The 27,151-nt window shown below is 42.7% G+C and overlaps 1 protein-coding gene across 4 annotated transcripts in view; it reads left to right on the top strand.

Annotated features, from left to right (window-relative positions):
* cyth3a (cytohesin 3a) overlaps window positions 1-27,151 on the top strand; it is a 119,103-nt gene that overhangs the window by 56,278 nt on the left and 35,674 nt on the right. For all 4 annotated transcript variants that reach the window (XM_072269153.1, XM_072269154.1, XM_072269151.1 and 1 more), the window contains exons 2-4: window positions 12,253-12,335; window positions 18,621-18,685; window positions 25,325-25,391. In XM_072269153.1, the coding sequence (XP_072125254.1) occupies window positions 12,253-12,335; window positions 18,621-18,685; window positions 25,325-25,391 (215 nt within the window). The remainder of the gene's footprint in view (window positions 1-12,252; window positions 12,336-18,620; window positions 18,686-25,324; window positions 25,392-27,151) is intronic.

Below are 27,151 nucleotides of genomic sequence, written 5' to 3'. Positions count from 1 at the left end.
TCTATTCATTATAAATTACTATGATTGCACATTTAGATGGAGATGTAATGTAAAAATTTTTACTCCTCATGTATGTGAAGGATGTAAGAAATAAAGTGAATTCAATTCAAGTCAAATGTCAAATGCTGAGTGAGTGAGTTTGTAAGGCCTCCGCTGGTGTGGGTTGACCATGGATGCTGCATCCTGGCTGTCTAGATATGCAAGCCTGGCCAGTACAATATGGGGTGCAAGCTGTTTCACGGGAACTGCCAGTCAGCGTTGAACTCAACGTAGGACCACCACAGGGACTCCAGCTCTGGATTCTTCTCTCGGGGGTGGGGGGGGGAAGGGTTTAACTCCCAAAGCCTTCCCCATGAGCGGATATAGCTGCAAGGCAGCAGAGGTTTGAGATCAGAGTATTCCTTCTCCTAGATGAGCTGCCGACCATGGTTGAGAAGCCCCATTTGTCCAAAGTGACTGATTAGAAGGTGCCATTAACCTGTGTTTGCTCCTTCTCGTGTCAGTTTCGCTGGGCTTAGTTGCTAAGCCACACATGAAGGCCAGGAGCTAGATGTGGTTGTCAGAGGCTATTTGAGATGCATACCATTGGGAGCATTTAATAGGTAGGGGGAGTTTGTTCCCATTTCCACCCCCAGTTATAACAACCTTAGGGAACCTATGCTAGAGGCATAGGTTTAAGGTGTGTGTGTGTGTGTGAGATTGTTTGAGAGAGGTAAATTATTTTCCAGAATGCTAGCTGCCTGAAATGTGCTGCCAGGACTGCTAGTGGAAGCAGATACAGTAGGCCCATTTAAGATGTATTTAGATGGGCTTATCAATATGCAGAGAATAGAGCGATATGGATCAGCTATGGTTAGTTTAATTTCACATCATGGACAGCATAGATGCAGTGGACCCAAGTGCATATTATTGTGCTGTTCTATGTTTATTGTTATTTATTTAGCGATATGGTGTAGAACAGACTTTTCCGGCCCAGTGAGCCTCGTTGCCCAGCAACCCACCTGTTTAACACTAGCCTAATCATAGGACAAATTACAATGACCACTTGACTTATTAACTGGTACATTTTTGGGCTGTGGGAGGAAACCTGAACACCCAGGGGAAATCCACAGAAATCTGGAGGAAACCCAAATGTTGATCTCACTGCTCATATGAGGCAATGTTACATGTTTTGCTGCCCTGTAGAAATACAGGCTGTTATTTGGTTGTGCTGCTCAAGTACAAACAAGTTGTCTCATTTTTCACATTATCTCCATGACTAAATCCAGTCTGCCAGAAACATTCTGATTCCTCATCCAGGAATAAAAAGGTGGATAATTGGAAATGTAACTTGATGACAAAACCTAACCTCCTCTTCACTCCTCCCAGTCGTGGTTATTTTTCTCCTGAAGGCTTCCATGGGCATTACTTCTGTAGCTCTGGATGTGCTGATGCTTGGAAAATGGCCTTCATTGTGTCCTGAAGTTTGGACAAGAGATTCTGCAGATACTGGAAATCAAAAATAACACACACAAAATGCTGGAAGGACTCAGCAGGTTGGGCAGGTTCTATTGAGAGGAATAAACAGTCGACGTTTCAGGCCGAGTCCCTTCATCAGGTCCTGAATTCTGTGCTCTCCTATTTTCCTTTCCCTTTCCTATCAAAGACACTGATAAACAGAGATTTAATGGAGAAGACAGTGTAGGGTGCATTGCTCCTGTGGATGTGATTAAGATCAGCTTTATTTGTCACATGTACATCACAACATAGAGCATTACTGCAATGTGCAGGCCCTTCACTGCCCATTATGCCACTGGTGCTTAGGGCAGCAATGGAGGTCCTCCATCTCTGTCCTTGGCCATCTTTTCCATTGTGTCCCAGGTGTGTTTCAGGGTCCTCATTTCTGCCTCTGCGGTACGGCACCAAGTTGTCTTTGGTTTCTTGTGTTTCCTCTGCTATTCAGAGGTCCAATGAAGTGCTGTCTTGATGATGGAGTTGGCCTCTCTTCTCACCACATCTCCAATCTTTGCTCATGATGATTGTGGCCATTCTTTTAAGTGTGCTAGTCTTTAGAATGGCTTTGGCTCATCAGGCTTGGGTTTAGGAGGGGTAAATTGTCTTGTAAGTTTCTCTCTGTTCTTATTTGTTCATTCCTCATCTATTAGTGCATAGTATAGTGAGAATGGCTCCAGGGGCAATGCTTTGTGCTGTGTGTGGGATGTAGGAGGTCTGGAAGACCTCCAGGCTTCCGGATAAACACATCTACACCAAGTGCTCTGAACACAAAGAGAACTGGAGCTGGCAGCTCGATGACCTTCAAGTCATGTAGGAGAATGAGGAAGTGATAGACAGAGCAATCAAGAGCTTGTCAACCTCTCCCTTAAATATATATATATACAGACTTGGCTTCCACAGCGGCAAGATATTCCACATTCACCGCTCTCTGGCTAAAGAAATTCCTTCTCATCTCTGTTCTAAAAGGACGCCCCTCTATTCTGAGGCTGTGTCCTCTGATCTTAGACTCTCCCACCATAGGAAACATCCTCTCCACCTCACCACATCCACTCTATCAAGGCATTTCACCATTTGATAGGTTTCAATGAGGGCACCCCTCATTCTTCTGAATTCTAGTGAATACAGGTCCAGAGCCATCAAACGTTCTTCATATGACAAGCTGTTCAAACTTGAAATTATTTTTGTGAACTTCCTTTGAACCCTATCCAGTTTCAGCACATCCTTTCTAAGGGGCCCAAAACTGCTCCCAATACTCCAAGTGAGTCCTCACCAGTGCTTCTTAAAATCTCAAAGTTACATCCTTGCTTTTATGTTCTAGTCCTCCTGAAATGAATGCTAACATCACATTTGCCTTCCTCACCACAGACTCAACCTGCAAATTAACCTTTAGGGAATCCTGCACAAGGACTCACAAGTCCCTTTATGTTTCAGATTTTTGTATTTTCTTTCCATTTAGAAAATAGTTATGGGGAGAAGGCAGGAGAATGGGGTTGAGAGGGATAATAAGTTAGCCATGATGGAATGACAGAACAGACTTGATAGACCGAATAGCCCAATTCTCCTATGTTTTACGGTCTAGTTACAGAGAAAATGCATTGTCAGAAAATCATAATGAGATGCATTCTGTTACTGTATAAGATTTAAACAGTCTCCTAGTACAATAAGTAGTTTTATGGTAACTAGGAGGCAGTTTGTTGATGGTAGTCTTTGCACTTTGGTTACTGGGTCAGGAGAGTTCATGTGCAGGGGTTGGGCCTAGCAGCCTCTTTCACTCTGATGGAAGATAGATTGTCTGTTGTCACCTCAGGAAAATGTCATTCTGGCCTTTGTGTTTAGTATTGTTTAAAACCCTGCCCCCCACCCCAAATATTTTTAGTGTGTTGCCAAATTGAAAAGGGTGGAGGGAGAGAACAGAGAGAGGGGTAGAGTCATAGAGCAAGACACATATACACACACAAACACAGAAACACGTCTGTGTGTGGGTTGGGGGAGAGAGAAATGCACATAGGGAAAGAGACAGACACATACACTGATGGAAAGACACACACACAAAGAGACACAAGGTGGGGGAGTGACAGTGAACGACACAGAGAAAAGCACACACATACAGAGGGAGGAGGGAGAGAGAGAGGGAGAGAGAGAAAGAAAGAAAAAACAGCAACAGCAGACGGGATTGCGGTGTTGATTATCCGTACACCCAGAGATGATCCTTTATTATTCACGCTGTGGTCACGTCTAGAAAGTCTCAAGTACTCCACAAATCACAATTTAGTCTGCTCAATTCTGCTGGAGTACATCTTGAGCTTGGTCCCAGCATCGTTGCGCTGTGGTTCGGTATAATGTTACCAGATGGAGCGGTCCAATTTCTTGATTTCTTCTTCCCTTTCTATTCCGCTATCCACCCACCCCTCCACAGCCAGGACAGAAATATTACTCCCTCAAGGAAATCTATGCAATTAGTAACATCCGGATTACACGCGAGGTTGTATTCATGTTGGGTGACCTCTGCTCTGTTTGACTGCGACTGTGTTCTATCTGCTTGGATTGTAACTGGTTTTAAATTGATTTGCTGTGTGTCCTGTTCTATCTGCTGAGAGTACACGGACTGGACAGTCTGTCCTGATTGTTAGTTGCAGAGTGTACAGTTAAATTATGTTTGGGGTGCTTGCGGTGGGGAATGGGATTAAATCTGGGAATGACCTCGCCGTTTTAGCTGCCCCAGGGGCACCTCCTCGATTGCGAACGAAACGGGCGGATTTTGGGGTAAGGTCCCACAAGAATCCCACTTCCTTACCGTGGCTCCAACCAAAACTACCTTGGGTAGGGGATGGTCTGACATTCCCTGTCGGAGTCACCTAAAGAAGGGTCTCGGCCCGAAACGTCGGCTGTTACTCCTTTTCATTGATGCTGCTTGACCTGAGTTCTTCCAGCATTTCGTGTGTGTTGCTCTGGATTTCCAGAATCTGCAAAATCCTTATGCTTAAGAGTCACCTTATGTTCAGGTACTCCTGCACCTAGCGTCACTTAAGTATAATAATCAGTCTACATATATAAACTAATATACGGCCACACTCAGCAGTTACTTGTACATTATGTTTTATAGGATTGCCTTTATATATATTTTTGTGTTTCTATGCTTATTGTGTTTTTTTTAAATGCTGCATCAGATCTGAAATAATTATTTTGTTCTTCTTTACAATCGTGTTCTGAAGAATGACAATAAGAAATCTTGAATCTGTCCATCCATCCCTATGTCAGTGACTTGAATTAATTGAAGTTCTGGTTCAGACATCAAACCAGATTGCCGTGTACTTGGAAAACCAGCCCGCGTTTGCCTCTCCTGTAGTCTGTGGGGTATTTAAGGCCGGTTGTGAGTTTAGCTTCTCGCTTGGTCCAAAATTGAACAGTTGGGTGCGAGGTTCAGTAGTTTTTAATCCTGATTCAAATGCCGCCTTGGTGGCTTCGCTCCTCTGGCTCAGCTCCAGGGCCACTTTTGGAAGAATAAGACCACGTTTTACAAAGCAATTTGTGCGATTATGGAGATTTCACACGGCATGGGACATTCATTCTAACAATGGTCCCCCCACCCCCACTCCCGCAGTTTCTGCAGTTTCTTACCAGAAGCGCTGACCCCCTGAAATCTTCAAAAGGCGGCATCCATCATTAAGGATCGCCATCACCCAGGACATGTCCTTTTCTTACTGCTACCATAGGGAAGAACAGGGTCGCAAAACAAATTTCTTGACATATGCCAGTGCTATTAAACGTGAATCTGATTCTGAACCTAACACAAAAGCAAGGTGTTCAGGAAATCCAGAAATTAAATTTGGAAATTTAGCAAACATTGAAAATCACAGAGGTGCCTTGCCTTTTACTGGGGAAGTCCACAGTAAAGTGGAGTCACCCCTTAAAGACAGTAGTCCAGAGATACTGGGGAGAAAATCATCACTAGTTACTCTTCATGCCCCACCCCCCTCTTATCTATTACTTCAGTCACTGCACAGCACTGTAAACACCTCAAACTACTATTTATAATGCTGTTTATTATATTAAATTAGATTATGAGGACACTCAGACCTCGTTTATTGTCATTTAGAAATGCATACATTAAAAAATAATACAATGTTCCTCCGGTATGATATCAGAGAAAGACAAGACAGACCAAGACTAAAACTGAAAAAAAACACATAATTATAACATATAGTTACAACAATGCAAAGCAATACCGTAATTTGATAAGAGCAGACCATGGGCATGGTAAAAAAAAAGTCTCAAAGTCCCAATAGCCCCAACATCTCACGCAGGCGGTAGAAGGAAGAAACTCTCCCTGCCATGAGCATCCAGCGCCGCAGACTTGCCGATGCAGCATCCTGGGCTGCAGTCTGACTGTGAGTCCATCCGAGAACTTCGAGCCTCCGACACCGAGCACCATCTCTACCGGCGCTTCAACCCCGGCCCCGGCTGCCAAGCAACAGGCAAAGCCGAGGATTTGGGGCCTTCCCTCCGGAGAATTCCGATCAGAGTAGCAGCGGCAGGGAAGCAAGCATTTCAGAAGTTTCACCAGATGTTCCTCCGTGCTGTCACGTCCGCCTCCATCTTGCCAGAAATGTTCCATCAGATTAAGGTCAGGACTTTGACTGGGTCATTCAAGGACATCAATTTTCTTCATTTGAAGACACTTCATGGTTGTTCTGCTAGTGTGCTTTAGGTCGTTGTCCTGCTTGAAGGATGAATTTCCTTCCCTGTTTAAGCTTTCTAGCAGAGGCTGGCAGGTTTTTATCTAGGATCTCTGCATTTTGCAACCTTCATCTTCTGATCAATCCTGACCAGATTCCCGGTCCCTGCTGCTGAAAAGCATCTCCATAGCATGATGTGACCTCCACCATACTTTACAGTAGTGATGGTGTTAACTGGCTGATGTGCAGTGTTAGATTTATGCCACATGTAGTGCTTAGATTACAGATATTCATCACTGGAGAGGCTGCACGCGGTACATCGCACCGCCATCTTCTCCTCCTCCCAAAGGAGCTTTATGTATTGTAAATACATAAGCTCATATAAGATATAGGCAGAATTATACCATTCAGCCCATCGAATCTGCTCCACCATTCAATCATGACTGATTTATTATCCCTCTTAACCCCATTCTCCTCCCTTCTCCCCATAACCTTTGCCACTCTCACTATCAATCTCTGTTTTAACTATACCCAATAACTTGACAATGAACTTCTGTGGCAATGAACTCTACAGACACATCATTCCCTAGCTGAAGAAATTCCTTCTCATCTCAGTTCTAAATGGACGTCCTTCTACTCTGAGGCTGTGCCCTCTGGTCCTAGACTCCCTCACTATAGGAAACATCCTCTCCATATCCACTCTGCCTAGGCCTTTCAATATTCAGTGGGTTTCATTGAGCTACCACCTCATTCTTAAAAACTCTAGTGAGTACATAAGTACATAAGAAAGTACAGGCCTGGAGCTATCAAAGGCTCTTCATACGTTAACCTTTCATTCCCGGATAATTCCCATTTAATCTCCTTTGGATCCTGTCCTATTCCAGCATATCCTTTCTTAGATAATGTGTCCAAAACTGCTCACAATACTCTGTGAGGCCTTAATAATGGCTTACAAAGCCTCAGCATTACATCTCTGCTTATATATTCTAGTCCTCTCAAAATTAATGCTAACATGTTGATATTTATGTATTTATGCATATTTTGCTCCATCTCCACACTTTAACTTCTAACTTTATTTTAAATTATTCTTTGAATACTTTTGTTGCACATCACGACAATACACCACAGCAAATTCCTAATAAAGGTGATTCTTGATCCCCTGCAGATGTTGCGTGATCTCTACTAATTTTGACATACAGCACAGTAACAGGCCCTTCCAACTCAACAAACAGAGGCTAGCAGGTTTTTATCTAGGATCTCTCTGCATTTTGCAACCTTCATCTTCTGATCAATCCTGACCAGATTTCCGGTCCCTGCTGCTGAAAAGCATCTCCATAGCATGATGTGACCTCCACCATACTTTACAGTAGTGATGGTGTTAACTGGCTGATGCACAATGTTAGATTTATGCCACATGTAGTGCTTAGTGGTAAGACCAAGAAGTTCCACTTTAGTCTCATCTGACCACAAGAACTTCTTCCACAGCTTTACAGTATCTTTTAAGTGACACTTTGCAAAGTCTTTACAGACAAGGATGTGCTTTTTTTTAAAGCCAGGCCTTCTTTCTCACCATTCTTTCATAAATACCCTTTTTATGCATGGCCTTATAGATTGTGGAATCATGAACTTTATTTCCAGTTGTGGCCACTCACTTCTGCAGCTCACTCAGAGTGACTGTTGGCGTCACAGTAGCCTCTCTTACAAGTGCCATTCTTCTCCAGCGACTTTTTAGATGGGCAGCCTGACCTAGGCAGAATGTGGCTGTGGTTTCAATTCTTTCCCTCCTCCCCTCAACTTTTAAATGCATTGAGCTCTGGGGTATCTTCAATGCCTTTGAGATGGCCTTGTACCCTTCCCCAGATTTGTGCTTCTCTATTATCATTTCCTTGATGTGTTTTGAATGCTCTTTCATCTTCATTTTGGTTTGGTCTGTTAAAAATTTAACATACTGTTGGACCTTACAGACAGGATGTACTTATTCTTATGAATTCATTGAAAACAGGTGATCCTCCAATCTTCTACATCAACAAATTGGGTGAGTTGGTAAGCTAATAGTATATTGCACCTGAGGAAATTTACCATAGTAATTACAGAGGAGATGAATACTTCTTCGCCTTCAGTTTTGGTTTTAATTTTTGGTAAATTGTTGTCAGGTTTTGGAATTTTTCTTTTGATTTGACATGATGCACAATGGTTTGTAGATTAGCTCAAAAAATCCTGCTTCAATATATTTTAAATTTAGAAAATGAGACAAAGAAATGTGAAAGTAGTTGTAGGGACTGAATACTTTTTCAAGCCACTGTACGTGAGCACTGGCTAACTTATTTATTATGTTTGCCCTGGGGAAGTATTAAATACCATTGTGAGGTAGGTTGGTTTGATATGCACTGTTTTGATGGGTAAAACTCCCTTGGAAGAAGGAATGTCTTTTGCATATTGATTGTGTTTCTGTATTTACTGTGAATGCCCACAAGAACATGAATCTCAGGGTAGTATATGGTGACATATATGTATTTTTACAATAAATTTACTTTGAATTTTTAGAACTTTGTTGCCATTTATCAAGTGTGGAAGGGGTACCGTGATGTGAATTATGTCGTAGTGGTGTCAAAAATGGCTGCCAGCTTTGCTGTGATACCAACTCATATTCTCAGTATTAGTTATTTACTTTCTTATTATTTGTACAACTTGTCTTCTTTTGGTTGTTTGTCAGTATTTGATGTGCACAGGTTTTCATAAGTTTATTGTATTTCTTTATTTTCCTATAAATGCCTGCAAGAAAATGAGTCTCAAGGTAGTACCTTGATAAGAAATTGAGCAACAGCTTCTTCAACCAGGTTATGAGACTAATGCAAGCAACAGGAATTCTGCAGATGCTGGAAATTCAAGCAACACACATCAAAGTTGCTGGTGAACGCAGCCTGACGAAGGGTCTCGGCCTGAAACGTCGACTGCACCTCTTCCTAGAGATGCTGCCTGGCCTGCTGCGTTCACCAGCAACTTTGATGTACGAGACTAATGAATACAGTACCCTGCCACCACTGAGGTCTCGTCACTAGGATAGCGGGCTGCTTACTGTACTGTGTGTGCTGTGCACGACATGTACTTTGTATTATATTTTATTAACTAATTTGTGGTAACATTTTGTTTTATGTGTTGTGCATGATATCTGTTTTCGGTGCACTGTGGTCTGGAGGAACACTGTTTCATTTGATTGTATATACGTACAGTCAGATGATAATAAATTTGAATTTGAGCTTCAAACATCAGTAAGGTCCAGAGTTTTTGGATCTTGGTGGTTGCTGGTTGAACTTGGTGCCTTGTGACTATGGCGACAGAAAGAGGGTAGCTACTGGCAGCCCCCTTTCATTGTGGCGACGATTGTTGGAAATCGGTAGCAGCTCCTCGTTTGAACGTTGCTCATATCTCTGGCAGCGCTTGGCTACAGTGCAAGTGGGGCTGAAGCTATGCAATGGACTATCGGTGCTGTAGCCATCATAGATATAAGAGAATCTGCAGATGCTGGAAATCCACAAGATGCTGCAGGAACTTCACTGGCCTCAACACTGAACAGTTCCCACAACCTGCGGACTCACCTTAAGGACTCTTCATCTCATGTTCTCAATATTTATTGCTTATTTATTTATTATTATTACTTTGTTCATAGCTTTTCTTCTTTTTCTATTTTCACATTTTGTTGTCTTTTGCACATTGGTTGTTTATCTGTCTTGTTGAGTGCAGTCTTCCATTGATTCTATTGTGTTTTTTTGTATTTACGGTGAATGCCCACAAAAAATGTATATTGTGACATATGTACTTTGATAATAAATTTTCCTTGAACTTTGAAGGCAGGCAGCATCTATGGAGGGGAATAAACAGTTGAAACTCTTCATCAGGATTTGATGAAGGGTCTTTACCCCAGACCTATCTAACTTCTTATTTATTTGATAAATTAAATAGAATAGAGGTCAGGCAGCATTTGGGGAGAGAGAGAAGTTGGCAATTTTCTCCCTACAGGTGGTACCTGGCCTCTCGACCCTCTATGTCTTGAAGGGGTGACTGGTAAACACCCCTAGTAAAAGGACAGAGCAGCTCTGTGGCTTCCACCATTTCCCATATTTTTGGATTTTATTTCAGAATAAAATCTGGATTTATTGAGGAGTATTGACTGCTTATTGCTGTCCATAGGTGCTGCCTGACCTGCTGATTTCCTCTGGCATTTTGTGTGTTGCTTAAAATTTCCAGCATCTGCAGAATCTCTTGTTTTTATGTAAATAATTATAGGGTGCAGTATAAGGTGTTATCTATCATCTGCCAGTTTGCACTACTCCCCCTCCACCCACCTACTTGTTCTGGCTTCTTCCCCTTTGTTTTCCAGTCCTGTTTTTTAAAAAAATGCATTTTGCGATACAACGTGGAGTAGGTCCTTCTGGCCCATTGAATGCCGCCCCAGCAACCCCACAACCCCCTGCTTTAACCCTAACCTAATCACGCGATAATTTACAACGACCAATTAACCTACCTGGTATGTTTTTGGATGGTGGGAGGCAACCGGAGCACTCGGAACACCCATGCGTTCCATGGGAGATGTACAGAAACTCTTTACGGCACCAGAATTGAATTTTGAAACACCTCAAGCTGTAATAACATCATACTAATCACTATGCTGATGAAGGGTCTTGGCCTGAAACGTCAGCTCTTTATTCCCCTTCATGCTCCCTGACTTGCAGAGTTCCTCCAGCATTTTGTGTGTATGTGTTGAATCAGAACTCTAGCATTAGTTCTCTCAATATCTTACTCCAGCCTGGAGCTTTGGGAGGAGGACGATTGTCTACAGCCAATAAAAGAAAAAAATTAATGTTGGATGGTAATGCAGAGAGACTGCAGATGCTGAAAATTTTGAGCAACGCACACAAAATATTGGAGGAACTCAGCATCTATAGACTGTTGGGTGGTGCAATTGGTACATGAAAGGTCTGCTGTCCATTTCCCATTACAGATGCTGCCTGATGGGCTGAGTTTCTCCGTCTTCTAGCTTGTTGTCCTAGATTCCAACATTTGCAGTTTCTTGTTCTCCACTCTTTACTTTGAGCTTGCATTCTTACATAACTTAAGGTCAGACAGTTTTTGAGTTCCTGGGATGTGTGTGGTGCAGGGAAGGCCAAGCACTCAGTGTTCACTCTTGAACTGAGTGCTTGGAAGGGGTTAAGGGTCTGCTGCATTGGGCATCTAGAGCAGGAGTTCCCCATCTTTTTTTATGCCCTAGACCCCTACCATTAACTGAGGGGTCTATGGACCTTAGGTTGGGAACCCCAGATCTTTCCATCCTCAAAAGGACATCAGTCAATCAGCTGAGTCTAAGTAGCTTTTTATTCCAGATTTATTAAATTTAAATCCCCTAACTGGCAAGGTGGGATTTGAACTTGTGTCCCAATGAACACATGGCATGGTAGTGTAGCGGTTAGCATAACACTTTACAGAGTTGGACGTATGATCGAGGTTCAGATCCCACCGCTGTGTGTAAGGAACTTTTATGTTTTCCCCGTGACCGTGTGAGTTTCCTTTGGATGCTCCAGTTTCTTTCCACATTCCAAAGATGTGCAAGTTAGGGTTAGTATGTTATGGGCATACTGTGTTGGCGCCAGAAGCATGGCGACACTTGCGGGCTACTCCCAAAACATCCTTGATGCAAACAGCACATTTCACTGTATGTCTTGATGTACATGTGACAAACGAAGCTAAACTTTAACCTTTGATCTTTAATCACAAGTCCAAAACTCTGGATGCTAATAAGCTTAAACTGTAATTTGGAAAGTATATTGAACAATAACTTCTTTGAAGTAACGACCATGTGATGAGATTTGATTGCCTTCCAAGACGATACCTGCCTAACAGTTGTAAAAAAAAATTGCAACACTAAATACTTTTTCAATATACAAATGATAGGTTGGATAAATTCTCATAAACACAGGTGCATATAATTGAAGGGTATATTTATTTACAGTCTGTGTGTTATTATTTCAAATTTAAAGTGTACTTCAGTTGTTTAAAATGCACTCATCTGTAATAACTCCACTTACAGTGCCAGCAGAGCTATCTGTTGAAGAGAGGGAGGAGCTGGAGAACATAAGACGAAGGAAGAAGGAGCTGATGGCTGACATTGAGGTGAGTCGTCCTAGCTTGACTTTTGCTCATGATCAAATCTCGGGAGTCTCCTCCATCTCTGAGATAACCTTTCCTCCTTCAACTGTAACCTCCAGTACATCCTTCGCTCACTCCTGTTGATTGCGATTATACCTGTTTAGTTGGTTGGACCTGAATTAGCTGAAGATCTTCCTTTTAAGTTGAGCATTATACCTGCCTCTTCGATGCAAGCTGTGGAGGCTAAGTCATTGGGTATATTTAAAGCAGAGATTCATAGATTCTTAATTGGTAAGTGGGGTAATGGTTACCCCACTTACCAAGAGAAAGCAGGAGAATGGGGTTGAAAAAAGTCATCCATGATTAAATGACAAAACAGACTTGATGGGCTGAATGGCCTAATTTGCTTCTATATATTAGTTGTAACTTATTCAGTTGTCTTTTAGAAATATCTTCTGGCTCAGTGCTGATAACTCCATTTCTGATCAAGCTCTGAGATGTAAAGCTCAGTCATGTAAGGAAGCATAACATTTTCTGATTCTATATTTTAATTGGCTCTGTTTCACCATTCTCTGACTTTGATTAGACTCAGTTTACTTCTATTGATTTTAAGGCATGAGTCTCCCTGATATTTCTACTGTGAACAGGAAAAATGATGCAAAATGAATGAAATTATTCATTGTGGATATTTGCATGTACTTTTGGAGATGATTATGTAGCTGTGGTTGGGTGATACCAGCGTAGGACTTCGGGGATTCTACAGGCCACCTTTCTTGAGAGATTTTTGATCGTAAGTTTAGTCTCACTTTATGCACATACAATTAACCTATGTATATAAGCTATCTACAGGAATTCTGCAGATGCTGGAAATTCAAGCAACACACATCAAAGTTGCTGGTGAACACAGCAGGCCAGGCAGCATCTGTAGGAAGAGGTGCAGTCGATGTTTCAGGCCGAGACCCTTCGTCAGGACTAACTGAAGGAAGAGTGAGTAAGGGATTTGAAAGTTGGAGGGGGAGGGGGAGATCCAAAATGATAGGAGAAGACAGGAGGGGGAGGGATAGAGCCAAGAGCTGGACAGGTGATAGGCAAAAGGGATACCAGAGGATCATGGGATAGGAGGTCTGGGAAGAAAGACAAGGGTGGGGGGGGAACCCAGAGGATGGGCAAGGGGTATATTCAGAGGGAGAAAAAGGCGAGTGAGAGAAAGAATGTGTGCATAAAAATGAGTAACAGATGGGGTACGAGGAGGAGGTGGGGCCTTAGCGGAAGTTAGAGAAGTCGATGTTCATGCCATCAGGTTGGAGGCTACCCAGATGGAATATAAGGTGTTGTTCCTCCAACCTGAGTGTGGCTTCATCTTTACAGTAGAGGAGGCTGTGGATGGACATGTCAGAATGGGATGTGGAATTAAAATGTGTGGCCACTGGGAGATCCTGCTTTCTCTGGCGGACAGAGCGTAGATGTTCAGCAAAGCGGTCTCTCAGTCTGCGTCGGGTCTCGCCAATATATAAAAGGCCACATCGGGAGCACCGGACGCAGTATATCACCCCAGTCGACTCACAGGTGAAGTGTTGCCTCACCTGGAAGGACTGTTTGGGGCCCTGAATGGTGATCCACTGATGTCTACTATAAGCCTACTGACTCTCACAGCTATCTGGACTATTCCTCTTCTCACCCTGTCTCTTGCAAAAACGCCATCCCCTTCTTGCAATTCCTCCGTCTCCGTCGCATCTGCTCTCAGGATGAGGCTTTTCATTCTAGGACGAGGGAGATGTCTTCCTTTTTTAAAAAAAGGGGCTTCCCTTCCTCCACTATCAACTCTGCTCTTAAACGCATCTCCCCCATTTCACGTACATCTGCTCTCACTCCATCCTCTCGCCACCCCACTAGGAATAGGGTTCCCCTGGTCCTCACCCACCACCCCACCAGCCTCCGGGTCCAACATATTATTCTCCGTAACTTCCGCCACCTCCAACGGGATCCCACCACTAAGCACATCTTTCCCTCCCCCCCTCTCTCTGCACTCCGCAGGGATCGCTCCCTACGCAACTCCCTTGTCCATTCGTCCCCCCCATCCCTCCCCACTGATCTCCCTCCTGGCACTTACCCGTGTAAGCGGAACAAGTGCTACACATGCCCTTACACTTCCTCCCTTACCACCATTCAGGGCCCCAAACAGTCCTTCCAGGTGAGGCAACACTTCACCTGTGAGTCGACTGGGGTGATATACTGCGTCCGGTGCTCCCGATGTGGCCTTTTATATATTGGCGAGACCCGACGCAGACTGGGAGACCGCTTTGCTGAACATCTACGCTCTGTCCGCCAGAGAAAGCAGGATCTCCCAGTGGCCACACATTTTAATTCCACATCCCATTCCCATTCTGACATGTCCATCCACAGCCTCCTCTACTGTAAAGATGAAGCGACACTCAGGTTGGAGGAACAACACCTTATATTCCGTCTGGGTAGCCTCCAACCTGATGGCATGAACATCGACTTCTCTAACTTCCGCTAAGGCCCCACCTCCCACTCGTACCCCATCTGTTACTTATTTTTATGCACACATTCTTTCTCTCACTCTCCTTTTTCTCCCTCTGTCCCTCTGAATATACCCCTTGCCCATCCTCTGGGTTCCCCCCCCCCCTTGTCTTTCTTCCCGGACCTCCTGTCCCATGATCCTCTCGTATCCCCTTTTGCCAATCACCTGTCCAGCTCTTGGCTCTATCCCTCCCCCTCCTGTCTTCTCCTATCATTTTGGATCTCCCCCTCCCCCTCCCCCTCCAACTTTCAAATCCCTTACTCACTCTTCCTTCAGTTAGTCCTGACGAAGGGTCTCGGCCTGAAACGTCGACTGCACCTCTTCCTAGAGATGCTGCCTGGCCTGCTGCGTTCACCAGCAACTTTGAGGTGTGTTGCTTATATAAGCTATCTTATGTATTTATGCAATACTTTGTGGAGAGCGAAGGGAATGATAAGGCACGGGTCATTCACTGCAACCAAGGAAGACCCCAGTTTGTGATGACTACTGGCAGCAGTGGACCCAGACATCCGAAGTCGAAAGAGTGGTGCTGCCCCAGTGCACTTTAAAAACTCTCCCGCACAGGTCTGCTGTCATTGTTGGATGAGACAAACAACCAACATGTGTATTTATATTTACTATGTTTTTTTATTGTTGCCTTCTATATCTTACTGTGTTTTTCTTGTGCTGCATTGGAACTGGAGCAACAATTATTTTGTTCTCCTTTACTCTTGTCTACTGGAAATGGCATTAAACAATCTAGAATCTTGAAGCTACATGTTTGAATAAGTTGGAATTGATTGTGAAGTATATCCAGATCGACAAGTGTAGCTTAATTGAGCTTGTGCTTTGGCTCTCTGTCTCTGTGGCAACCGCACTTACAAAGATATTCACAGAGGATTGTAATTTATTTGAAGTGACAATATCAGCATTTTTATGTCTGGCGTGTGTAGGATATTTGCATTTTTTTTGCAAATCCTGTTTTCAAAATGTGCACAGAGCAACACAACTCATTTGAGTCACAGGTCAGTTATGACCCACGATGATGTTTATTTAATATGCATTTGGAACGTGGGTGAAGCTGTCAAAGCCTCTTTTATTGACAGTTCCTAAGCTGGTGGTGGGAGCTTTCCCTTTTGAACAGTTGCAGGTCTTGTTGATATTGCTCTGTGAATGGTTAATGTCAGTACTTGCTAAGGGTGGCATGGTGGCAGAATAGTTGGCACAACTTTTTACAGTACCAGTGACCCGGGTTCAATTCTCGCTGCTGCCCATAAGGAGTTTGTACATTCTCCTCATGACCTTGTGGGTTTCCTCTGGGTGCTCTGGTTTCCTCCCACGGTCCAAAGATGTACTGGTTGGTAGGTTAATAGGTCATTATAAATTATCCTGCGATTAGGCTAGGGTTAAATAGGGGGATTGCTGGGTAGTGTGGCTCGAAGGGCTGGAAGGGCCTGTTCCATTCTGTAGCCTAATAAATAAAAAAGTAAATAACTAACTCAATCCATAGTGCATGTAGGCTTATCTATGCTATAAAAAATTATGACTTTTTCCCAATGGGGTGTACTTAATTAGCAGAGATAATTTCGTTTCCAAAATGGGTGTATATTTCTCCATGGAATCATATCCCTCATTAAAATTACTCTTCTGCCTGTTGATTAATTAACTTGTCTGAATTTTCATGAAGCCTTTATAAGACATAGGAGCAGAATTAGACTTTTGACTCATCGAGTCTGCTCTGCCATTCAGTCATAGCTGATTTATTATCCCTCTCAACCCCAATTCTCCTGCCTTTTCACCATAACTTTTGATGGCTTTACTATTCTGAAGGGCATCTACCTCCAGCTAGCAACCTCCACTTACAATATAACTTATGACTTGGTCCACAGCCGTGTGTGGCTTTGAATTCCATGGATTCACAACCTCTGGCTAAAGAAATCCTCCTCATCTGAAATTTATTGTTCACTGTTTCTATCAATACCTACTCATTGTGGGGGTGCTGTAGGGGTGTCAGAAACCATTCTAGGCTTTGAACAATCTTTGTTTTAAGCACTGTTGTTTTTTTAATGTATGTTGCATGCAGTACACTTCATGCAATACATTTGTGTATTCTCCCACGCTATAACACAAATCCAAAGCAACTTTTACAAGGTACTTAAGTTGTAGGTATTCCGTTATTTGTTGATATACACTAAACTGCCATTTCCATTATAACACACGCTAAATGCTGGAAGAACTCAGCGGGTCAGGCAGCGTCTATGGAAAGGAATAAACAGTCAACGTTTTGGGCCAAGACCTTTCATCAGAAAATGATCCTGACAGAGAGTCTCGGCTTAAAATGTTGACAGCATTTTGTCTGTGTGTTGCTCTGGATTTCCAGCATCTGCAAAACCTCTTGTGTTTAGGACAAATAAACTCTTCTCAGGCTTCCAGCTGGGTACAGGTATCATAATAACTGACGTTTTGATAACCTCTGCCTTGAAGAAGATGGTAGAGTTTGTCATTGAAATGTTGGTTATAATTGATACTTGCGCCTAGCTGGAAGCCTGAGAAGAGTTTATTTGTCATATATGCCAGGAAAGCACTAGGTCCCTTTTTCTCTTGTGTTTATGTTTGCCATTTCCATTGCAGCCTTTCTGTAAAATAGGAAAGAAGTTGGAATCCACTGTTTTTTGGTGGGTCTACAATTCTTAAAGGTGCAAATTGTGACTCCCAAGCCACCAGTTCTCACTGAGAAAATAATTGAAGAATGACAGACACAAAATGCTGGAGGAGTTCAGGTTAGGCCGCACTTGTAGGGAGGAATAAAAAGCTAACTTTTTGGGCTGCGACCCTTCATTAGGGCTACGAATGAAGGGGGAAGAAGCCAGAATTAAAAGGTGGGGGGATGGGGAGGAGTACAAGCTGGCAGGGTACAGGTGAGACCAGGTGGGTGGGTGGGGGAGGGGGATGAAGTGAGAAGCTGGGAGATGATAGGTCACAAAGGTAAGGGGCTGAACAAAAAGGAATCTGATAGGAGAGGAGAGTGGACCATAGGAGAGAGGGAATGAGGAGGGGCACCTGAGGGAGATGATAGGGCAAATGAGAGCAGAAGGGGTAAGAGGGGAGTCAGAATGGGGAATGGAAAAAGAGGAACGGGGGGGGAGAAATTACCAACCTACCTCCCCCATCCACCTACTTTCCCCTTCACCTGGTTTCACCTGTCACCTTCTAGCTTGTATTCCTACCCCCCCCCCCGCCCCCACCTTCTTATTCTGGCTTCTTCCCCTTTCCTTTTCAGTCCTGATAAACAATTTTGGTCCAAAATGTCGACTGTTATGTCTTTGCATAGATGCTGCCTGACCTGCTGAGTTCCTCCAGCATTTTGTGTGTGTATTGCCCTGGATTTCCAGCATCTGCAAAACCTCTTGTGTTTATAACTTGTAGAGTGTAATGCATCTAAATTATTCGCCTGAAATAAATTCTTGGTATTTCCCTCTTCTTACGTTGTCACATTGTTGTACAATGCTCCTAATTTTATCCTAGGAGAGGAGGTTTGCATTTCCCCTGGGGAGATAGAGGAGGGGTGTGATTTATTTTGTGATATTGTCTGTCTACAGCTGCTTGCCACATGACTACTATTTGCTCTATTGGATTTTGCATTTCATCAGTGACTTCATTTTCAGAGGCGTCGGGATTCTTTTTTAGAATTATACTTTCTGGAAGTGTGTGCTCATTGTAATTTCCTGGCTTTCGAGCTGTGTTGCACAATTGCATTCCAAGTATTAATATTAATTTTTTTTAAACAGAGGTTGAAAGACGAGATTGCAGAAGTAATGAGTGAGATTGAGACTCTTACATGCACAGATGAAAGGTGAGTTGCCATTCATGCCTAATTCTTAAGTTAAAAAAATCTGTTTTAAAAATTGAGTTAAGTAGGACTTTGGCGTGTACACACGTCAGTACGTTCGTAAGGTAAACATAAAAATAAATGCTTTTTAAATCTCTGAAATACTGTGGCTTTGGTAATATTTTACTGGACAGATTGAACCAATTTCCCCCTCTTCTATTTCACAAATATAAATTGAATTAAGTTTAATGTTTTTACAGGGAAAAGTATTTTGTTTCTGTAAAAAGAATTAATGTCTACAATTTTTGTTCAGCTGTGAGAAGCTTCTAACTATTGTAATGTATATTGTAATTTATCTTAATGTGCTGTATTAAGTATGTAGGCGACCTGGAATTGTGGAATGTAATTATTTCTTTCACTAATGATGTGTATTGCTGGATCTCCAAGTATTTCCCCTCAATAATGATTCGGGTCAGAGGGAAATAACACTTAGTACAGCAATTATCTTTAGCTATAACATTAACTGTAGTGAGGTTATGTTTCCCAATTGCTTGCATTTATGTAGAGCAGTTGCCATAGTGAGATGTGCTAGGGTACTTCATGAGAATATATTCGATACTGAGCCACAACAAAATGTTAATACTGATTATATGAAGCTTAGAGTCATAGAACAATGCAGCATTGAGGCCCTTCGGCCCAACCAATCAATGCCAACCACCCAGCTATTCCCAATTTCCTGCATTCTGCTATTAAACCTCCAAATCCCATCCCTCCATGTTCCCTTCTAAGTGCTTCTTAAATTATACTATTATACCTGTCAGAGTATTTTTAAAATAAAGCTCGCTACCAGACCTCAAGTGGCAAATCGTTTATTTTAGCATATTATGGAGAGTCCATGTGTGGAACTCAGAGCTACAATGGAGAAGCTTGTGTTTCTATGTAGTAGCAGAAACCAGCCCCTGTTAGAAATGCAAAGAGTTTTTTGTGGCTCATCCCTCTACCTTTACCTTGTGCAACTGTGTAAGGAATATCAGTGCTTCACACAATGACCTTAGTTATGTAGGTAGACAATTTAATTAAAAGAAAATTCAGGATGTTCCGGGGATATAAAAATGTAGCAACAGACAAAGCACCTTTAACACTATATTCGAAATTTTCTTTCACAATACCTATCTCAACCACTTCCTCTGGCAGCTTATTGCGTATATTTGCACCTCAAGTTAACCCTTGGGTCCCCTTTAAATCTTTCCCCTTTCATTCTAAACCTGTACTCCCTAGTTTTGGACTGTCCCACTCTGGGGAAAAGACTGTTACCATCCACCTTATAAAAGTTTTATATGGTTGCCCCTCATTCTCCTACATTCCAAGGAACAAAGCCTAGCCTGACTAATTTCTCCATATATCTCACACTCTCAAGTCCTGGCAACATCCTTGTAAACCTTCTTAGTGCTCTTTCCAGTTTAACCCTGTTTTTCCCATAACAGGATGACCAAAACTGTAAACCTTGTACAAAACCTTTGAGAATATCTTTGAGGAAAGAGGGTTTGGGAGTGAGTTCTGACAGAATGCCAGTGATGGAATGATAGAAATGTAGAGTGAAGGTCAAAGTAAATTTTTTATCAAAGTACGAATATATCACCATCCACTACCTTGAGATTCATTTTCTTGTATGGATTTCAGGGAAATAAAGAAGTACAATAGAATTTATGAAAAACTATACATAAAGACTGACAAACAATCAATGTGCAAAAGTTCAAAGTAAATTTATATGTGTTACCATATACAACCCTGAGATTCATTTTTGTGCGGGCATACTCAATAAACGAGAGCCATAATAGAATCAATCAAAGATGCCACCCAACAGGGTGACAGACAACCAATGTATAAAAGACAACAAACTGTGCAAATACAAAAAGAAAGAAATAATAATAATAATAAATAAGCAATACGTATTGAGAATATGAGATCAAGAGTCCTTGAAGGTGAGTCCATAAGTTGTAGGAACAGTTCAGTGATGGACCAGGTGAAGTTGAATGAAGTTATTCCCACTGATTCAAGAATCTGATGATTGAAGGGCAAGAACTGTTCCTGAACCTGGTGGTGTGAGTCCTGAGGCGCCTGTACCTTCTTCCTGATGGCAGCAATAAGAAGAGAGCATGACCCGGGTAGTGCATCTATTGAGATTTGTAAGAGTCTTTGCTGGTGTACCAAAGCTTTCAGCATTCTCAGGGAACAAGTAGTCAAGATTCCGGTTGATCTCGATTTCTGCCTTTTGGATTTAGGGAGATGAAAAGCTGTTAGGCTCCTTTACGTAGGTCAAATTTGCCAAAATGCTATTAAATTATTAAATTCTATTAAAATTTTCCCCCAGCGTGGGTAGGAGGAGTTTGCTGACCACAGTGAATAGATTTGAACAGAAAATTGAAACAAATACAGAAATTGTAGGGCAAAGAGGGTTGGTTTCTGTTACCGGCTTCTGCTCTTTGCTTTGCCTGAGAAGCAGCTTGTACTGCTCCCCCTGTCTTCTCCTTCTTATCCTGGCTTCTGCCCCTTTCCTTTTCAGTCCTGATGAGGGGTCTTGTCCTGAAACATCCGCTGTTTATTCCCCTTCATAGATGCTGCCTGACTTGCTGAGTTCCTTCAGCACTTGGTGTATGTTGCTCAGTGAAGTGCATTTTAATTTTGAGATGCTTTCAGTTTTACATTGCTTTGCTGCTGCTGAGCTGAGGGATCTTGAGTTTCGTCTGCTGGTCTGACAAGCATACGATGCAGGGACTCACTGATTTTTGATTCCTAGTCTGTGATATTCATGTCCTGGTTGCTCTAAGCCAGGGGTTCCCAACCTGGGATCCACGGACCCCTTGGTTAATGTTGGGAGTCCATGGCATAAAAAAGGTTGTTCTAAGCCACTGTTGTGGAGATGAGAGTCCAAAGAAATGGAGGGAATATCTTTAAACCCACACCTAGACACACTGCACCCAGACATCAGGCACTGACTCATTCTCCAAGCTGTGCAGATTCCCAGCAAAATTGAAACAGTAACTGTTATCTAATTCAGGGAAATTTCATCATTCAGCTTATATGAATTGGGTTCCATCAGTTTTGTAATGTTGATTTATAAAGAGCTAGTTTAGGCTCTGTAGAATTATACCCAACACCGTCAATGCAACCTTCTGTTTCCTTTCCTCACTGTATAATATCAGAATCAGAATCAGGTGTATTATCACTGACATATGTTGTGAAATTTGCTGCCTTGTGGCAGCAGTACAGTGCAATATATTAAAAAAATTACTATAAGGTACAATAAAAAATGTATAAAAATATAAATAGAGCAAAAAATCAATAGTGAGGTGGTGTTCATGGACCATTCAGAAATCCGATGGCAGAGAGGAAGAAACCGTTCCTAAAACATTATGAATCTTCAAGTTCTAGTACCTCCTCCCCGATGCTAGCAATGAGACGGGGGTATATCCTGAGTAGTGAAAGTCCTTCTTGCGTCATGGCCTTTTGAAGATATCCTCAGTGGTGGGGAGGCTAGTGCTCATGATGGATCTGGCTGAGTCTACAACCTTCTGTAACTTTTTTTTCATTCTGTGCACTGGAGTCTCCATACCAGACGGTGATGATGCAACCAGTTAGACTCTCTCTACGGTAATCTGTAGAGATTTGCTCAAGTCTTTGATGGCATACCAAATCTTCTCAAATTCCTAATGATTGATAGAAGCTGGCATGTCCTCTTTGTGATTGCATCAAAGTGTTTGGCTCTGGATCGATCCTGTGAGCTGTTGACACCCAGGAACTTGAAGCTGCTCACCGTTTCCACTGCGGAACCCAAAGGGTACTGGCGTGTGTTCCCTCAATTTCCCCTTCCTGAAGTCCACCATCAGTTCCTTCGTTGTGCTGACATAGAGTGCAAACTTGAGTGCAACACGACTCATTTAGCTGATCTACTGTACTGTGTAAAAGTTTGGGGCACATATATGTACAGTAGCTAGGGTGCCTAAGACTTTTGCACAGAACTTTTGTAGTTTTGTGTATTACACTATACTGCTTACGCAAACAAAACAGATCATGACTTGAGTGATGATAAACCTGATTGTGATATGGGTCTCTATTGTGGACTGAGAGTGGGAAGGAGCAGGGAGAGGGGAATCATAGTTGGGAAAAGGGAGACGGGAGGGAGTGGGAAGCACCTGAGAGACGTTCTGTAATGATCAATAAACCAATTGTTTGGAATAAAATGACCGTGCCTCGTGTCTCAGGGCTGGGTGTGTCTGAACCCACACCATTCCCTGCCCCAGCACTCCCTCTCTGCCACCTATCCCACACCCCTTCTGCGGCACTTTAACCTTGATCTCCTCGACATCCTTTGCTCCCGCCAGATTTACAAACTCACTCTCCACTCCATGTTGACAAATTTAGTACAGTGCAAAAGACTTAGGCACCCTAGCTATATATTTTTGCCCAAGACTTTTGTGGAGTGCTGCACATCACTCCTGTATGCTTCCTCATCACTATCTGGGATTATGCGAACAGCATTTATGTCATTGGTGAATCTATAGATGGTGTTTGAGCTGTGCCCAAGCACATTCATGAGCAAATAGATCAGTGGGCTAAACATGAGGATTGTGTTCTTTGTGAGTGAGGAGGATATGTTATTTCTGATTCACACTGACTATATTCTCCTCTTGAGGAGGTCAAGGATACTCTTGCAGAGGGAAGTACAGAGGCCCAGGTTTTGGAGTTTGTTGATTGGTACTGAGGGTATGATGTGTTGAATGCTGAGCTATTATTAAAGTTCTCCTGAAAGATATCTTCCCTCTTAGCATCTGGCAGTGCACTTTGATAATTTTATTGTTGTCAGTATGGAACTATATTTTGAGGGTGTTATCTTTTATAAAAGGAAGGTTTAAAACAAAATCGAAGCCCTGAAGGGCAACACACACAAAAATGCTGGAGGAATTCAGCAGGTCAGGCAGCATCTATGGAGAGGAAAGAACAGTTGATGTTTCAGGCCAGTATTAGAAGAATGTATTTTGTATTATGTCTTATATCTTCCAATGTCTTATCTTGAAGCATCTTTTGAGTCTTGGCTCAAACATCGACTGTTTATTTCCCTCCATAGAACCTGCCTAACTTGCTGAGTTCCTTCAGCATTTTGTGTGTGTTTGCAGTGTTGCAAGATCTCTTGTGTTTATGCTTCATGAACGTAACGTCATTCCTTCAACTAACACACATCAAAGTTGCTGGTGAACGCAGCAGGCCAGGCAGCATCTCTAGGAAGAGGTACAGTCGATGTTTCAGGCCGAGACCCTTCCTCAGGACTAACTGAAAGAAGAGCTAGTAAGAGATTTGAAAGTGGGAGGGGGAGGGGGAGGGGGAGATCCAAAATGATAGGAGAAGACAGGAGGGGGAGGGATGGAGCCAAGAGCTGGACAGGTGATTGGCAAAAAGGATATGAGAGGATCATGGGACAGGAGGCCCAGGGAGAAGGAAAAGAGGGAGGGGGGAAGCCCAGGGGATGGGCAGATAACTCTAATTTTGTGGTAATATTGGATGCTTTGAGGGCCTCAGAAAGTGGAGTGAAGAGCAGTTCTGGGTCTTAATGGTCCTGACTGGAATTGGACTGTTTTTCAATAATCACGTGTGTCTACTGTGGAAATATCAGAGAGTGACCTTGCTTGTAGAATCAAACAAGTTTAACAAAAAAAAGGAAGACGTAGAGTGGAGGGAAGGTGTGTGGCACATTTTCTACCTCATGTGGCTACATTATCTCAACATGTATTGATGCTATCACAGTTGGGTATTAAAACTGAATGATTGGACACTGGGGAGTCCTGAGATCTGAGTGAGTAACTCCAGTGGCTTCAAGCCGTGGTTTATTGGGGTAGAGGACTGTGAGCCTTTCTGTTGAATATTTTCTTTTCTGATGAAAGATTGCAGATGCGGAGAAAATTTACGAGAATATTACCAGGACTTGAAGGCCTGAGTTATAAGAAAAGGTTGAATAAGTTTGGACTTTATTCCCTGGATTGTAGGAGAATGAGGAGAGATGTGATAGAGGTATACAAAATTATGAGTGGTATAAAGAGGGTAAATGCAAGGGCTTTTTCCACTGAGGTTGGGTGAGACTAGATCTAAAGGTGAAGGGTTAACAATGAAAGGTGAAATATTTAAGGGGAACCTGAGGGGGATCTTGGATAAGTGCAGGCATGGGGGGGGCGGGTGCTTGGAGGGCTATAGTTCATGTGTAGGTGATGGGGCAAGACATAATAGAAGTTTGCCATGGAGTAGATGGGTCAAAAGGCCTGCTTGTACTCTGTAATGCTCAATGATTCTACAATTCCCAAAAAAGCCAGTAAGATTTGATTGAGAGAGTGATTTTCACAAGCTGAAAGTGATGTAGTCCTAGTACTGACCAGCTCTTTGAGAGATGAGTGACCCTGCACATTCCGAGCCATAACATGCTATGTTCATGATTTCTATCTCAGCAACACGCCCCCACCACCTAATGCACTATTGTGAACGCCACCACCAATCACAACCTGGTTTCATCTCCTCAAAACCTTTAATGTAGGTCAGTCTTTCAGGCTGATCAACAAGTGTTGAAGTGAACTCATAAGAGGTGGAATTAATACAATTCTTTTGTGATTTCATTCACAGTAAAACAAGCCAAAGGAATAAACAAATGGCGATGGGACGAAAGAAATTCAATATGGATCCCAAAAAGGTAAGAGCAATTTCTCATGGATGGGCAGTCCTTACTGCCTGTTATACTGCTGGTGTTTAGGGCAGCAATGAAGGTCCTCCATCTCTGGGGGTGTTCAGGGCTTCCTTCATCATGTCAGTAGCTTCCTCTCGGTTTTCACTACTGTCAATCTTGCAAGTCCCGGGTAGAGACTCAGGAATACCATTGCACTCAGATGTAGGAGAATTCTTCAATCCTGTTTTTGTAATAATTTGTTTTACCAGTAAGGGTTGTTAGCCCTGAGCTGAATCCCTGAACCTGGAGGACTGTTGTATCACTTAGTCTGTCTTCCATCCTTTGACCTGTTTGGCATGGGTGACCCTACCAAGAGCCAAAGCAAAAAGCCCTGACTCCAGCCAACATAGCTCTCCAGGTCACTGAGGCATGCGAACCTTCAAACCAGACAATGTCATGGTCCACTTGGAGGATGAATGGACAATAGCCTGAGACATTAACACAAACAAAATGCTGGAAGAGCTGAGCAGGTCAGGCAGCATCAGGAGAGGAATAAACTGTTGACATTTAGGGCCGAGACCCTTCTTCAGGGCATCACCTTGAGTTCTGGTGAAGGTTCTCAGCCCAAAGTGTCAGCTGTTTGTTCCCCTCCATAGATGCTGCCTGACCTGCTGAGTTCCTCCAGCATTTTGTGCGTGGTACTCTGAAATTCCAGAATTGCAGAATTACCTGTTTATGCTCTGTGGGTGCTATGTGAAATGCTGAGTATTTCTTGCATATTCTATTTTTGTTCAAGATTTTTCGCAACCTTTCTGATTTTTGAGTAATGGATATTTTCCTGAGGCTAATTGGTTTGTGTATATCTAAGACAGGAAGCAAAGATATAAGAGCAGGGTTAACTGGCATCAGGGTTCCTGTGTGTTAACTTCACTTTCTTCTCTGATCTTGTACTCATTGAGTTGACATTTCACTGTCTTTATAACAGCTCACTGGGTTACAGAATGCCACAGATCTGTAGATTCTGAGTAAAGAAACTTCTCTTTGCTTTGGTCTTAAATTGACAGAAGTGTAGCAGTTAGTGGGGTCATTTCACAGTGCTAGGTCAGAGTCCCACTGCTATCTATAAGAAGTTTGTACCTTCTCCCTGTGAATATTCGTGTTTCCCCTGGGTGCTCCAGTTTCCTCCCACATTCCAAAGATGTATGGGTTAGGGTTGGTGAGTTGTGGGCACGCTATGTTGGTTCTGGAAATGTGGAGACACTTGTGGGCTGCCCAGCATGATCCTTGCAAACTTGATTTGACACAAATGAAGCATTTCACTGTATGTTTTGATGTACACGTGACAAAGAAAGCTAATCTTTATTTTTAATCTCTATAGCCTATTGCGAGGTTAAGGCCCAGTGTACATCTTGCAACATTGGCCTGTCACAATATAAATAAAATAATCCTCACATTCATATGATTTAATTTGGATTGTAAGATCTCTGCTGAAAAATGACAGTTTTTTGAAAAATGGAGTCACGGCAGACCCAGACCAGATGAACTATACCCTAGGGTTCTGAAAGAGGTAGCGTTAGAGATTGTGGAGGCATTAGAAATGATCTTTCAGAAATCATTGGACTCTGGCATGGTGCCAGAGGACTGCAAAATTGCAAATGTCACTCCACTCTTTAGGAAAGGAGGAAGGCAGCAGAAAGGAAAATATAGACCAGTTAGCCTGACCTCAGTGGTTGGGAAGATGTTAGACTCAATTGTTAAGGATGAGGTGATGGAGTACAGGACAAGAT

This window comes from Mobula birostris, chromosome 9, assembly GCF_030028105.1.
Source record: "Mobula birostris isolate sMobBir1 chromosome 9, sMobBir1.hap1, whole genome shotgun sequence".
Taxonomy (NCBI): Eukaryota; Metazoa; Chordata; class Chondrichthyes; order Myliobatiformes; family Myliobatidae; genus Mobula; species Mobula birostris.
The sequence above is the reverse complement of the archived record's forward strand: the minus strand, read 5'-3'. Positions and strand labels throughout refer to the sequence as shown.